The following is a 16,237-nucleotide window of genomic DNA, read 5'->3' as shown; positions in this document are numbered from 1 at the left end:
CTTTCATAAAACCATGATTACCCTGATTGTTTTGCATCTTTCTACAACGGCAGCTATTCTTCCTCAATAATGTTACCAGTGTTTCCTATTGACTGATGATAGGCTAACTAATTCACTTTAACAATTTCTGACATACTACTTTCTGGAACAGTGACACTGAATTTGTGATTATCTAATCCTCTGGTACCCTGCCAGAATCTGGGGAATGTTTTGAGGGAGGGGGTCATTTCAATGGATAAACCAAATGTAGATGTCTCAGAACACCTCCATTTTGTCCACTAAAAGGACACCAATCTTCAGAATCCTCAGATACCCTTCACTTCAACTGTCTGACCCTCTGCCTTTGATACTTCACACTTTTCCAACAAAGGTGAACCTAATCTAAGCAGTAGCATCAAAATCCACAATGAGGCATTATACAATTCTCAGGACTTACACCTTGAGTTTGGATCAATTGGAAGAACCAAAAGAGTAATTGTTGAGAATGAGGACCAGTTCTGCCAGATGGAAGAGGGCGGTGGTGGAGGAGAACTGGTTGGGTCTGTTGTCAAGAAAGAAACGACGAGGTTTCTCGCAGGTCAGCAATGCTTGTTTGAAAGGAGAGCTTCGCAGGCATTCAGGCTCATTCTGGTAGTCCAATCAATGGCAGCAGCAGGCCACAGCATCGAGCTTTCTCGCAGGTCGGCAACACTCGTTTAAAAGTACAGAAGGGTCAAACCGGGTGGCCATTGTTGGGAGCATGTCAGTGTTGAGTACGAGTGTCAGGCTTTGGCTCAAAGGAGGCTCCGGCTTGAAAGAGGCATTGGCTCTGCGTAAGCTTCTGTTAAGGTTCCATTTTTGTTTTCTCTCTTACTGTACCTAGTGTAGTGAATGGCTGTTGTGTGTTCTTCATGCCAGATGTTAGAGGTGTGGGAAACTTTGAGTCTCCCAGGGAACTACATCTGCGTGAAGTGCATCCAGCTGCAGCTCCTGGAACACCATGTTAGGGATTTACAGCAGCATCTGGATGACCTTCAACTTGTACGGGAGAGCGTGAGATAATCAGAGTTACAGGGAAGCAGTTACCCATAAATTGCAGGACTCATGTAGCTGGGTGACTGTCAGGAGAAATGGAAATGTGAATAGGTAGTTAGCGCAGAGCATTTGACTCAAAAATAAGTATATCACTTTAGATACCGTTGAGGGGGGATGGCCTCCCAGGGGAATGCCAGAGACCAGGTTACTGGCACTGAGCATAGACCCATAGTGCAGAAGGGAAAGGGGAAGACGAGGGAAGTGACAGTGATAGGGGACTCAATAGTCAGGGGAACAGACACCATGAATAAGACACCAGAATGGTATGTTGCCTCTCTGGGACCAGGGTCAGGGATGTCTTGGATCATGTCCACAGCATTTTGGAGAGGGAGAGCAGCCAGATGTCTTGGTACATATTGGTACCAATGACAAGGAAGAAAAAACAATGAGGTCCTGAAAAGAAAATTTGGAGAGCTAGGTAGAAAGCTGAGAAGCAGGATCTCCAGGGTAGTAATTTCTGGATTGCTGCCTGTGCCACACACTCCAATAAGGGTAGAAACAGGATGATCTGGAAGAATAATGTATGGCTGAGAAGCTGGTGCAAGGGCAGGGCTTCAGGTTCTTGAAACATTGGGATCTCTTCTGGGAGAGGTATGACCTATACAAAGGGACAAGATACACCTGAACCCGAGAGGGACCCACATTCACACCGGTAGGTTTGTTAGGAGCTGTTGAGGAGGTTTCAAACAAATTTGGCAGAGGGGTAGGAATGGAGTGAAGGGACACAGGATAGAATGAATAGAAAAAAGCAAAGATAACTTGAAGTCAGACTGCCAAGATGGGCAGGCAAATGCTATGACAAAATTGCAGCAAGCAGGGTGAATATCAGTTCGTTAGGGATGCAGAATCAAAAACGGTAGCAAATACAGTAGACAATGAGTTATATCTCAATGCTTGATGTATACGAAATAGGTAGATGATCTTGTTGCACTATTACAGATTGTCAGGTATGGTATACTGGTCATCACTGAATCATGGTTGAAGGATGATTGTAGCTGGAAGCTGAATGTCCAAGGTTACACGTTGTATCAGAGGGATAGAAGGGTAGACAGAAGGGGTGGTGTGGCTCTGTTGGTAAAGAATGGCATCAAATCAGTAGAAAAATGTGACATAAGATTGGAAGATGTTGAATTATTGTGGGTTGAGTTAAGAAACTGCAAGGGTAAAAGGACCCTGATGGCAGTCATATACAGGCTTCCAAACAGTAGCTGGGATGTGGACTATAGATTACAACAGGAAATAGAAAAGGCATGTCAAAAGGGTAATCTTATGATAGTCATGGGGATTTCAACATGCACATAGATTGGGAAAATAAAGTTGGAAATGGATCTCGAGAGAATGAGTTTGTTGATTGCCTATGAGAAGAACTACTTTTTAGAGTAGTTTGTCATTGGGTCTACTAGAGGATCAGCGATACTGGATTGGGTGTAATGTAATGAACCAGAGATGATTAGGGATCTTGAGATATAAGAACCCTAGGAGACAATAATCAGAATATGATTTGAGTTCAAACTGAAATGTGATTTGGAGAAAATAAAGTCTGATGTAGCAGTATTTAAGTGGAGTGAAGGAAATTACAGTAGTATGAGAGAGAAGCAGACCAAAGTAAGGCGATGCTGGCAGGGATGACAGTAGATCAGCAATGGCTTGAGTTTTGGGGAAAAAATGAAGGTACAGGATGGATGTATACCAAAAACAAAGATTGGCCAAATAGAACAACCATGGCTGATTAAGTCAAAGCGAATGTAAAAGCAAAAGAGAGGGCATACAACAAAGCAGAAATTAGCAGGAAATTGGAGGATTGGGAAGCTTTCAATAGACAATAGACAGTAGGTGCAGGAGTAGGCTATTCGGCCCTCCTAGCCAGCACCGCCATTCACTGTGATCATGGCTGATCATACACAATCAGTACCCCGTTCCTGCCCTCTCCCTATATCCCTTGACCCCGCTATCTATAAGAGCTCTATCTAACTCTCTCTTGAAAGCATGCAGAGAATTGGCCTCCACTGCCTTCTGGGGCAGAGCATTCCACATATCCACCACTCTCTGGGTTTTTCCACATCTCTGTTCTAAATGACCTACCCCTTATTCTTAAACTGTGGCCTCTAGTTCTGGACTCACCCATCAGCGGGAACATGCTTCCTGCCTCCAGTGAGGCCAATTCCTTAATAATCTTATATGTTTCAATCAGATCCCCTCTCATTCCAGTGTATACAAGCCCAGTTGCTCCAATCTTTCAAAATATGACAGTCCCCCATTCCGGGAATTAACCTTGTGAACTCCCTCAATAGCAAGAATGTCCTTCCTCAAATTTGGAAACCAAAACCGCACACAATACTCCAGGTGGGGTCTCACCAGGGCCCTGTACAGCTGCAAAAGGACCTCTTTACTCCCATACTCAATTCCTCTTGTTATAAATGCCAACATGCCATTAGCTTTCTTAACCCTACAGACAGCAACAAAGAAGGGAAAAGATGAAATATGAAACCAAGCTAGCGGACAATATCAAAGTGGATAGTAAAAGTTTTCTTAAGTATATAAAAGATGAAAGTCGATATAGCGCAGCTAGAAAATAAGGCTGGAGAAATAGTAACAGGTGATAAGGAGATGGCAGATGAATTAAATCAGTATTTTGCATCAGTCTTCACTGTGGAAGACACTAGCAGTGTGCCAGATGTTGAAGGGTGTGAGGGAAGAAAAGTTACTATTACAAGGAAGAAAGTGTTAAAAATGCTGTAAGACCCAAGGGTACACAAGTCAACCGGGCCAGATGAAGTGCACCCTAGGGTTCTGAAAGAGGTAGTGGTAAAGATTGTGGAGACATTAGAGGGGTGTTCATTTCAAACAGATGTGGAGAAATTTCTTTAGCCATAGGGTGGCAAATTTGTGAAATTTATTATCACAGACAGCTGTGGAGGCCAGGTATGTTGGGTGTATTTAAGGCAGATCTTGATAGGTTCTTGGTTGCCCATGACATCAAAAGTTACAGGGAGAAGGCCGGGGAGTGGGGCTGAAGAGGGAAAAAAGTAACAGCCGTGATTGAATGGCGGAGCAGACTCGATGGGCCAAATAGCCTAATTCTACTCCTATGTCTTATGGTAAGCAGAGAGCTTAAAGATCTTCTTGATGGAGGATAGAAGAGCCTAGAGACTGGACATCTATAATGAAAATGGGGTGATCAGGACCAGGGAATTGAAAGTTGCTGAAGCGATCAAGAGCATGTTAACTGGTGTGGATGTAGGTGGGAAGGGAATGAACAAAGGGGGATAAAATGGAGTTGAGGTATGTGGACAGGAAACGATATGGTTTACCCAGTGAGAGGTTGTTTGGTGTTAATTCTGAAAATGAATAACATCCATCTTAGATCAGCTCTGCCAAATAACTAATTTAAATATTGAACAAGTCCCAAACATCCAATAAATTGCTCACCTTTCCTCTACGTCCATTGCCCCCATCTTGGTCCTCCCACTGCCAATCCACTCCACGTACTACCCTTGCACCAGCAAAAATGCCTCTTGCTGTTATCTTCTTTGACTTGCGTCTAGACTCCAGCAAAACTCTAATAGAAAGAAAACAAAAATTGTGCCATTAGCAAAAATTAGATTTAATTTACTTTTCCATTCAATGTGGTCAGGTGACTGTTTCTTTTTCCTCCCAAACATCAATAAACTGTCTTTTCAGCAGGTATCCCTGGATTAGGGATAACAGAGATCTGCTGAGGTAAAATTAAGATCCAATATGACCACAACCAAGCAATCCAAACATGATACATGACAAAGAACAACAATTTTTTTGATAAAATAACTCAAACTAAACAGGCAGATGGTTCACCAGGCTCAAATCAGAGAGCAGGGAGCTAGGCTTTTGCCTCAAAATCATGTGGAATTATTAGGATCTACCATAAGTTAGTGCTATGTGGTAACTGAAATTTTGCCTCTGTTTTAGTTTCACATCCTGCTCAACTTGTGAAAGCACAATCTGATGTCAGGCTCGGAGAAGCAAATGCAGAGTAGAGCTGAGTAGGTTATAAGAGAGTAGGTTGTGTATCGAAGCCAGAGGTTGTGTGTCCTTTTCTGCAGGACGCCCACTCTTCCTAACATCACCTTACATAGGTAGGATATCTCCTGCATTGTCCACCAGACTACATTTTGCAGAGCGACCTCAAACTTTAGACAATACTAGTTTAGTCCAATGCTACTAATCTGTTAGAACTTATTTTCAGAGCTTCCAACACTGGCCTGCACAGACCAGCCTCACAATAAATGAAAATGGAGCATTATCAGAAAAACCAGATACAGTCGACCTTCACTAATCCGACTACCTGTAATCCAGTTCCTTCGATAATCTGGCACTGTTTTCAAATTTTCCGCGCAACTGTAATTTCAAATTTCCCAGGCCACCGTACCCACCTGCTGCACATTGTTTTGGTTACGCTAGATCTGTTCACGTGTTGGCATGCTCTTGTAAGCACAGACAGGCAATTCCTGCTTGTTTACCTGCATTTATTAATATCATTTGCGTGAGGCACGGCTGCCCGGCACCCGCCAGCAGCAGGGGGAGCTGGCGTGCGCTGGGCAAGTCCGCCTTCTCACCTGCCAGCAGTCGCACATTGCCCCCCGGCATTGCCTGGTCAGCGCTCCGTTCTCTTCTGCTTACAACCTCAGATCAGACGTGGCTACCCGCTGAATTTAAGCAAATTGCTAAGCAGAGGAAGAGAAACTAATGAGGATTCCCTCAGTAACTGTAAGTGAAGAGGGAAGAGCCCAGCGCCATTCCCAGCCGCCTGCTGGTCGCATGAGATGTGTTGTATAGAAGACCTCCTTTCTCCAACTTCTGCTTCTGCTCACCCAGATGGGCTGCCACTAACATCAACAGTTTTTGAAGAAACTGTTGTGCCAGTTTCAGCACCAGTTCCTGATGTTTCACTCATTTTTCAAGATGAAGGTGTTGATGATCCTGACAACCCCACACTTGCAGACATGTAACTTTGCCTGAAGGTATATTAAACGTCTCTTTAGAAGCAGAAGTGTTCAACTGTTCTAAGTTAATTCCTGTACATTTACCTGTACCCTTTATTTTATCTATGCCTGTACAGTATATTACTTTATTAAAATTTAACTTGCTACTCATTTAATATTTCTGTTTCATTATTATCTAACTTGCACTGATTTACATGATATTTTAAAGGTATGATGAGGCAGTTAGCTATTGCTTAATGAGATCTTTCTGTAATTCAGCATTTTCACTAATCCAGCACTCTGCAGGTCCCAATGGTACTGGATTAGTGAAGACATATATATGTTCATCACTCAATGCCATTCCTCAAATGGACCAGATTGGAAGGAGGCAGCTTAAAGATGGGACCTGTTGCTATACCAATCTGAATTACAAAGGACTTTCAGACAGACAGACAGACATGCTTTATTGATCCCGAGAGAAATTGGGTTTCGTTACAGTCGCACCAACCAAGAATAGGTAGAAATACAGCAATGTAAAAACCATAAATAATTAAATAATAATAAGTAAATTATGCCAAGTGAAAATTAGTCCAGGACCAGCCTATTGGCTCAGGGTGTCTAACACTCCGAGGGAGGAGTTGTAAAGTTTGATGGCCACAGGCAGGAATGACTTCCTATGTCGCTCAGTGTTGCATCTCGGTGGAATGAGTCTCTGGCTGAATGTACTCCTGTGCCTAACCAGTACATTATGGAGTGGATGGGAGACATTGTCCAAGATGGCATGCAACCTGGACAGCATCCTCTTTTCAGACACCACTGTCAGAGAGTCCAGGTCAAATGAAACATCTGATTTTATTTCACAAAGCTTTTGATTTAATTCAACTTTTTAATATAAACAAATGATAGATCTCTTAGAATGATGTCAAAAGGTGGCAATTAATACATTAATTTATAAAAAGCTGTCCCAATCTAACCCAAGCCCATGTTATTTAGATATTAAACCCAATCTCATCAAGGAGTTGACATACTATATGATCAGGTTATGATAGGGCTGTCTAACCCAAATGGATATTCAGTGGGCAAAAAAATCAACAAATAATAGCACTTTTCCACAAAATCAAAATTTTAATACTCATTTTGGTGAAAACGCATGGCTTGAAAAATCAAAACAATAAAATAGAGTATTCTGCATATTTATAAAATAGAACTCCATTGACTGTGTTGTCTGATTTACTCTTACCCTATGATTCTTAAGTCAATAGCAGGAAGACCAGATATCACTATTACCTTCAGATACAAGGTAATCTGAATTTAATACATTATACCTGACACAAATTCTGACCCAGCATATTTTATCATGCTAACTTCAAGCCTCAATTGGCATCAACCAAGATCCAAAGTATTCAATTCCATCCTGGGTCAGCAGAAGTTTCTACCTGGCAATAGTGGAATTGAATAACAGTAAAACTAATCTGGCAGCCTCAGGATTTTGGTAGCACTGGATGCACAGATTTAACGAACTTGATGTCATTTATTTAATATGCAAAATAATGTCATTTCAAAATTTTACTAAACAAAATATGCTGCACAATACTATAGTAATTTTTTCAGTTAACCTCATGAGTAATGGGAGTGGGAAACTGAGCCGTAGTAAATGTAAGAGTGGATAACAGAACTCTGAGTTTCAGTTAGTATTTTCAACAAATCAAGGTTAAACATACAAACACTCTGGAATCCTATTTCAGCTACACATCTGATTTACTGTACGATATCTGGCCATATTTTGAAATCCAGAGAAATGCACATAAAATGCTGGAAGAACTCAACTCAACTCAACAAATGCAGTCAACGTTTCGGGCAGAGACTCTTCTTCAGGATTAGAAAGAAAGGGGGAAGACGACTGAATAAATAGATGGGGGGGGGGAAGAGGAGGAGGACAAGCTAGAAGGCGACAGGTCATGCCAGGAGATTGGGAAAGGTAAAGGGCTGGAGAAGAAGGAATATAATAAGAAAGTAGACCATGGGACAAAGGGAATGAGAGGCACCAAGGGGAAGTGAGAAGAGGCAGAGGCAGAAAAGTTAACCAGAAGCAGAAATCAATGTTCAGGCCATCATGATGGAGGCTACCTAGACAGAATATGAGGTATTGCTTCTCCATCCTGACAGTGGCCTCATTGTGATAAAAGAAGAGGCCATGGACCAACATGTCAGAACAGGAATGGAGAGAGGAATTAAAATGGTTGGCCACCAGGAAATTCCGCTTTATCCAGATGGAGTGGAGGTGCTTGATAAAGTGGTCCCCCAATAAATTCATAGATTAAGTATTGCCTCACTTGGAAGGACTGTTTGGAGTCCTGAATGAAAGTAAGAAAGGAACTGTCTGAACCTCAAACTTACTTTCACAGTGAGCCAGATGCTGACCACCAGTTATTTCCAAACAACCATGTTATCAGAATATTGTACAATTAATGCAATCTGTAGAGATGGTACAATTTTGGAAAATAATTAATAATAAATTAAATTTAATTCCTTTAAAAAAGGCAGTTTGAATGAATTCAAGAGTGACACAGCAGCCTGTTGAACTGGACACTAAAATCTGGGAATAGGAACTGAATTGGAGAAACAACAAAAAATTAAATTCTGCCGGTGAACAGCTTTGAATTCCACATCATCTGGTACATTATGATATTACAGAGGTAAATGTTAACCAGTAAATGGAACATTTACCAACAAAGAATAACCAAAGCAGATAGCAGTAACTCTTCCATCAATCTAAATTAAATTTGCTAACTTTGCAAGATTAGAAATTGAAATTGGGTCCTTCTAGGCCAGGGGTCGGCAACGTTTACCACTGAAAGAGCCAATATGGACCCATTTCCCACAGAAAAGAAAACACTGGGAGCCACAAAACCCGTTTGACATTTATAATGAAATAACACTGCATACGTTTTTTTTTTGCCTTTATGCTATGTATAAACAAACTATAATGTGCTGCATTTATGAAATTGATGAACTCCTGCAGAGAAAACGAAATTACATTTCTGCATGCAACAAAAACATTTTGAACTCCAAAAAAAAAGACGTTGGGTTGAAGGTTACTCCATAGGTAGTCTACCTCGGATTGAAGAGTTAAAAGAAAGCGTGCACTGGCGGGTGTCAGGCATTAGCAGTGGTGATGTATATTAATAGCGATAAAAAACACGCACGCAGCGCTAAAATAAAGACACTGCAGTCAAAGGTAACTTTATTCGAACTAAACAGCCTTGATTTAAAGCCTCCCTCAACCCGTCCCCGTGGGCGCGGATGCTCCAAAAGACACGTACTCACAAACCCCCGTAGGCTATCTCCCTTAGCCGGAACGGTGGCTAACTGTGAGCCGGTTCGGATGTGCCAGGAAATGGAGTCTCCACAACGTTTTTAGATTGTACAAGATCACCATAATCTTCAAATTTCGAATTACATTTCAAAAACTAACAAACTACAGGGAGCTGTAGCACAGAGATCAAAGAGTCGCATGCGGCTCCGGAGCCGCGGGTTGCCAACCCTTGTTCTAGGCCTATACAACTCAGCCACTTACTGAACAGGTTCAACAAGCTTTTATTAAAGCCAGTAGCATTAAATGAAGAATTATTCTAGAATGCTAAAATATTACATGATATAGGTCAACAAAATAAGAACATCAAAAGCATTGTAAAATGTTCTACATTCTTACCTTTCACTTCCAGGAATAGTGATTCTATAGAATCTATGCCTCAGGTGGTGCTTATCCCCATGGTAACAAACAGTGCAAAGGTCATAATTGGTACACTCTGCACATTTCCACCGGATGCCAATAATTGGCTGCTGACGACATGTATCACACATAGTTCCATCGTGCTTGATTCCTTTAAAAATATCCAACAAAAGGAAAAAACTCATTGTTCCATTTGGATTGAAAGTACGGACAGCTTTCACAATACACGTTCACTGGCCCCAATGACTCGCTACCCGAAAGTCAAAATTTGACTCTTTAGCTCATCAAATTAGTTCTGCCATTCAAACAAATCATGGGTGATCCATCAATTTGGCCTTGTGTTTTTTTTTGTGGAAAACTCCTACGTTGCTACTCAACACGTGAAAAAGTCTCCCTGATAGTTGTGAACATTCCAGCTTAAAAGTTAAAATTGTATTCTGGCCATTTTCTATTAGCATTTAACTGATTTTTGTACTCACAATTTTAGTTACTTCTGTAATTGTACCATGAACAGTCCTACATCCTCAAAGTCTTACTTTTTGTTTAAAAATTCTTGTTATTTACTTTTAAAATGCATCCCCCTGCATGTTCCCTAGTGTATCCAGATCAATTTTACACATTCAGTTTATATTTGCAACAGTGCTTCTGTTCTTTTGCACATTACATACTATGTGTCAATTGATTTAATATAGTCAGAGAGATAATTTACTCGTTCTCACAAGATTCTCATCAAAACAACTTTGAATTCCGCATCATCTGTTTAAAATATATTTTTACATAAAACATTGTTGAAATCCCAAAGCAGATAAAGCTAGAAATAATCAACAACTCAGAAATGTTCTGTGGAGAAAGAAACATTCACCATTACAAGTTGATATCCTTTCCTTAGAACAAAGAATAAATTACAAGTGTTGCAAAAAAGCAAGATAAAAGAAAATACACATAACATCTATGATTGGAGATCACGATAGACTAAGGGAATGGTGCCAACCGAGGGATAGCCAGGAGGCTTTACAAATCTATCTTCAGTATATTTTAGTTCATTTCTTCCCAGCTTACTTTAAAATGTTAACCGTTCCCTCTCCCCCATATATCTTGTTTGAGCCAAATATTTGCATTTTTTTGTTATTTCAGTTTTGCAGCGTCTTCAATTACTGGCAGCACTTCAAAGTCTGAATCAGGTTTAATATCACTGTCCTATGTCAAGAAATATGTTGTCTGTGGCAGCAGTACATTGTAAAACAATCTTAATAAACTTCTAATTACACAAAGTATATTTAAAAAAATGAAATGCATGTAAAAAGAGCAAGAAAAATTAAAAAGTGACATTCTGCACATGAGTTTATTGCCCATTCAGAAATACGATAGTGGAGGAGAAGAAGCTGTTCCTGTATTGCTGAGTGTGTCTTCAGGCTCCTATAGGACGGTAGCAATGAAAACAGTACATCTCCTGGGTGATGTGGGAAAGACACAATGGCACCACATTTGCCTGGCCTGTGCTAGTTTTAAAATAACTAGTTATACCAACAAAAGAAAGATTAAACTATGTTTGTTGGACATTGCAGCCTAGAAATTAACTTTTTTTGTCTTGACATTTTGTCTGTGTCCTAAACAGATGAAAGTAAGTTAACTAATGTTTTAAGACTGTGTTAATGATCATTCTCTGGTGAAATTACGCCATCAAGAGTCATTTGTACAGTATTCACCTTGGCACACCTAATATTTTACTGGAACCAGACACTACGCAAAAAGCTATGAATATTCATCACAATATGCATGTTCATCCTTCCTCTACATGAAGTGAAGCATTGTGCCTATTTAAAAGAGGCACTCTACAGAAATCAGATTCCTGATTGAGCAGCTTCACAATTCAGTGCAAGCCACTCTAGCATGCCATAACTTAGAAAGGTGTGCCAAAACCAATGGCATGTTTTCTCTTGCATCTAACTGCTGACACTTCCATTCATTGGACGCTTCGGTGATGATATTACTGGCAGTTCTCCATTATTAGCCTTTTTATTCAGATATACAAAGGTGCTTAGAGCAATGCTAACAGTAACCACGTCTATGCAAAACGAAGGATGCAGAGAAATTGTGTGATTTGGTGCTTGGAAGTAGATACAGAGGAGATGTCAGGGGAAACTTTATAAAAACGCAGAGAGTGGTGACAGCAGGGAATGGGCTGCCGGCAGCGGAGGGGGAAACAATAGGGTCTTAAAGAGACTCCTGGATGGCTACGTGGAGCTTAGAAAAATACAGGGCTATGGGTAAAGCCCAGGTAGTTCTAAGGAAGGGACATCTTCGGCACAGCTTTGTGCCAGTATTGGCCAGTATTGTGCTGTATGTTTTCTATGTTTCTATGAAGGTATAACTTAATGAAGCTTCTGTTAAAACTGTTTAACAAACAAAAAGATGCAAAAACACTGAAATAATTACAAAAGGCTGTTCTGCCTGTCCAGTGATGCCAGACCACCATGTTGGACCCCTCCATGGTCTTAGTTGGCTGCCATAAAGAGCACCATTTCTTAGGGTTAATACTCCTATTTCACTGGCATACACCAGATGCACAGAACTGAGTGCAATCCTGCGAGGAACTTCACTCATACCAATTTTCTGTACGTGCCTTAATGCAACTCTGTCTGCTTTTTTTAAAAGTTTACAGGAAGCTGACTCAGCAATAGTGTAGAATAACACATTTTTAATGAGCCAACTGAGTAAAACTCATTTTCTATGGTGATTTCCTGTACAGATGCGCAGGTCACTTGTTGATCATTTCTTTTTGTCAAACTGCTAAATCATGTTAACCCCAGTAATTTGATTATATTAATTCCACAAAATATGTTATTCTATATTTTTGTAGTTTCTCCCTGTTAGTTTCCCAATGTGACACTCACATTTGATGATTAAATCCTTCATTGGAGTATTTGTTTGATGTTTTTTTCAGTGGCCACTTTATTTGGTACACCAACTTCATTAATGCTAATAACTAATCAGCCAATCAATCGGCAGCAACTCAATGCAAAAAAGCATGTATTGTTAAGAGGTTCAGTTGTTGTTCAGACCAAACATTGGAGTGAGGAAGAATTGTGATCCAAGTAACTTTGTCTGTGGAACAATTGTTGGTGCCAGACTGGGTGGTCTGAGTATCTCAGAAACTACTGATCAACTGGGATTTTCACGCACAACAGTCTTGAGTTCACAAAGAATGGTGCGAGAAACAAAAGTAAGAAATCCAGTGAGCAACAGTTCTGTAGGCAAAAATGCCTTTTTACAAGAGAGATCAGAGGAGAATGTCAGACTGGTTCAAGTTGACACAAAGTAATAGTAACTCAAATAATCATGCATTACAACAATGGTGTGCAGGGCAGCATCTCTGAATGCATGTGTTGAACATTGAAATGTATTCAAGTGGTCAGCAGAAGGCCACGAACATACACTCAGCAACCACTTTATTAGGCACAAGAGCAGAGTGGAAGAAACTTGAGGACTACGAACAGAAGCTGATGAAACTAAATGTTACAGCAAAATTTTCAAAGTATTTTAGATTTCAAAACTGCTAAACCACACTTATTACATACAGTAGGCCTTCCTTATCCCCAGAGGATTGGTTTTGAAACCCCTCGCGGATACCAAAACACGTGGATGCTCAAGACCCTTATTTAACCTGTCTCAGTGCGGTGGTCTTTAGGACCTAGCGGAACCCCAGACTTTATTTAACATGTCTCAGTGCGGTGGACATTAGGATCCAGTGCAGCTCTGAATCTGCAGTGTTTCTGTTCATGAAAATAATCACGATCACGATTGAAAATAAGGTGGAAGTAATAAAGTGATTGGAAAGAGGTGAAAGGCCATCGGTCATTGGAAAAGCATTAGGCTAAAGTCGGTCAACGATCGGAACAATTTTAATGGAGCATATGAAAGGCCCTGCCCCGATGAAAGCTACAATTATTACTAAGCAACACAGTGGTTTAATTATTGAAATACGTATGTTTCTTAAGTGTTTTATATGCATAGAAAGGTAAAGTATACCAAGAATTACCAAGAAAAACATTGCACTGACGCTAAATAATACTGGATGTACCGATTCCGACTTCAAAACGAACTCGGGAATGGAACTCATTCATAACCCAGGGACTGCTTGTACTTTTAAGTCATTTCTAGATTACTTATAATACCTAATACAAAGTAAATGCTATGTAAATAATTGTTATACTGTATTGCTTAGGGAATAATAACAAGAAAAAAATAGTCTGTACATGCTCAAACGAGTGCTGGAGAGAGAATTTCCGGGTTTTCTCGACCTGTGGTTGGTTGAATCCGCGGAAAAGGAGGGCTGACTGTATAAGCATCTTGAGGCCCTCTGTTTGTCAGTGTAGCATCCCAGCTGTCGATGTGATACGCAAGCCAGGGCAGTATGGTTTGGAGAACAAGCTGTTGCTCATGTACCAGGCTCCCCCTCTTCAAGCAGCTGATGAATTCAAAGGAATGGCAGAGACCGATACAGTTTGGTACCACCGGCATTGCAGGAGGTGCCAGTCAGCATTGAACTCAATGTAGGACTGCCTTAGGAATTCCAACTCCGGAGTTTTCCTCAGGATTTACTCCCGAAGCCTTCCCCATGAGTGGGTTAGCTGCAAGGCAGCGGAGGTTTGAGATCAAAGTTTTCTTCTTCTAGATAAGCTGCCAACCACAGCTGACATCTGCCCAAAGCAACAGTGACCCACCTTTGCTCCACCTCCTGTCAGTAGAAACTGTACCACCAGGCTTAGTAACTAAGCCACATATATTGCTAGGAGCTGGACTTGTTTGTCAGAGACTATTTGAGATGCACAACCATTGGATGTACTTAATAGGTAGTGGGAGCTTATCCCTATTACCATCTCCGGCTATAACAATTTCAAGGAATCATAAATACCCGCAAACATAAAAAGGGTGGTACACTAACATATTGGTTAGTGCAGTCTGCAAGATTGTATGTTCTCTCTGTGAACATGTGGGTTTCCTCTGGGTGCTCCAATTTCCTCCCACTTTTCAAAAATGCATGGGTTAGTAGGTTAATTGTTCATATGGTAGTAATTGGGCAGCATAGGCTTCTTGGGCTGGAAGGGCCTGTTATCATGCTGCATCTCTAAATAAATAAAATCTACCACCATAAATGAGTGCTGCATAGTTCACAAAAGACAAGTTTCGCAGGAGCACTTCACTTTGATGCCCTCTAGAAAATCATCTAACTATAAAATTGAAAAACCTGTAATAGGTAGAGATCAAGTAAAGTAAGCCGAGTAAATGGAAATATAAGCAGATATTTTAATTGTCAATGGGAGATGGGGGGGGGGGGGGAACAAATGCAAATAAAATCAGGATTGGAAAGGGGGTGGTACCATGACACAGCAAGTAGAGCTGATGGCTTACAGCTCCAACAACCCAAGCTTAACCCTGATCTCCAGTGCTGATAGTATGGAATTTGCACATTCTCTTACATGCTCTAGTTCAAATAGAACCTGGACTAGTTGATGGGAATGCAGGAGAATAAAAAAGTCATTACTGTAAAATTAGAATAAATGGGTGCTTGATGGTTTGCATGGACATAGATGTCTGAAGGGCATATATTCTATATCATTTTGCAACATACCAGATATTCTACTCTTCCAATATACTACACCACTAATAATGAAAAAGAGATACCCACATGCTTCAAATCAGTCACCATCATCTTCGTACCAAAGAATTCTGTACTTTCGCACCTAAATGCCCTGTGCCACTGATACTAATCAACATGAAGTGCTTTGAACAGGTAATAGCACATATCAAAACCGCCATTCCTGCCACACTGCTTACCATCTTACATACTGCATACAATATGCTTACCATGAAAACCATTCTACGACAGTTGCCACAGCATCTGTCATGCGCCTGGTGCTGAGACACCTAAGAACAAGGACAATTGTCAGAATACTGTTTCTGGGTATCAGTTCAGCATTCAACATTATTTTCCCACAGACCTTACTGAACAAACTTTTACTCCTCAGTCTAAATACACCACAGTGCAACTGGGTGTTGGACTTCCTAACCAACAGGCCGCAGTCAGGAAACACAAACGCTCATGCCCCCCCCATCATCAACACGGGAGCCCCCCCCCCCCCCCGCAAGGCTGTGTGCTAAACCCATTGCTGTGCATTCTGCTCACACATGACTGCACAGCCAAACACACAAATAATCACGTTGTCAAGTTCGGCAATGACACAACAGTGATATGCCTCACCACCAACAATGATGAGACGAGCTAGAGACGAAGTGGAAGAGCTAGAGACCTGGTGTCAGGCAAATAATCTCTTCCTCAACATCAACAAAACAAAGACTTAACAACTTCAGAATCTGACCTACTTACGTCCCTTACATCAGCAGCACAGCAGTGGAAACTGTGACAAGTTTCAAACTCCTGTGAGTGCACATCTCACACAACCCCTCATGG

At 40.9% G+C, this 16,237-nt stretch overlaps 1 protein-coding gene across 2 annotated transcripts in view; it reads right to left on the bottom strand.

The window, feature by feature from the left end:
* The window catches only part of mib1 (MIB E3 ubiquitin protein ligase 1), a 144,386-nt gene that overhangs the window by 118,461 nt on the left and 9,688 nt on the right, over positions 1-16,237 (bottom strand). For both annotated transcript variants that reach the window (XM_059983790.1, XM_059983800.1), the window contains exons 2-3: positions 9,745-9,916; positions 4,504-4,633 (exon numbers count right to left, since the gene is read on the bottom strand). In XM_059983790.1, coding sequence (XP_059839773.1) covers positions 4,504-4,633; positions 9,745-9,916 — 302 coding nt within the window. The remainder of the gene's footprint in view (positions 1-4,503; positions 4,634-9,744; positions 9,917-16,237) is intronic.

The sequence above is a fragment of the Hypanus sabinus genome, chromosome 1 (genome assembly GCF_030144855.1).
Source record: "Hypanus sabinus isolate sHypSab1 chromosome 1, sHypSab1.hap1, whole genome shotgun sequence".
NCBI classification, from domain to species: Eukaryota; Metazoa; Chordata; class Chondrichthyes; order Myliobatiformes; family Dasyatidae; genus Hypanus; species Hypanus sabinus.
This window is presented reverse-complemented; position numbering and strand designations above follow the sequence as displayed.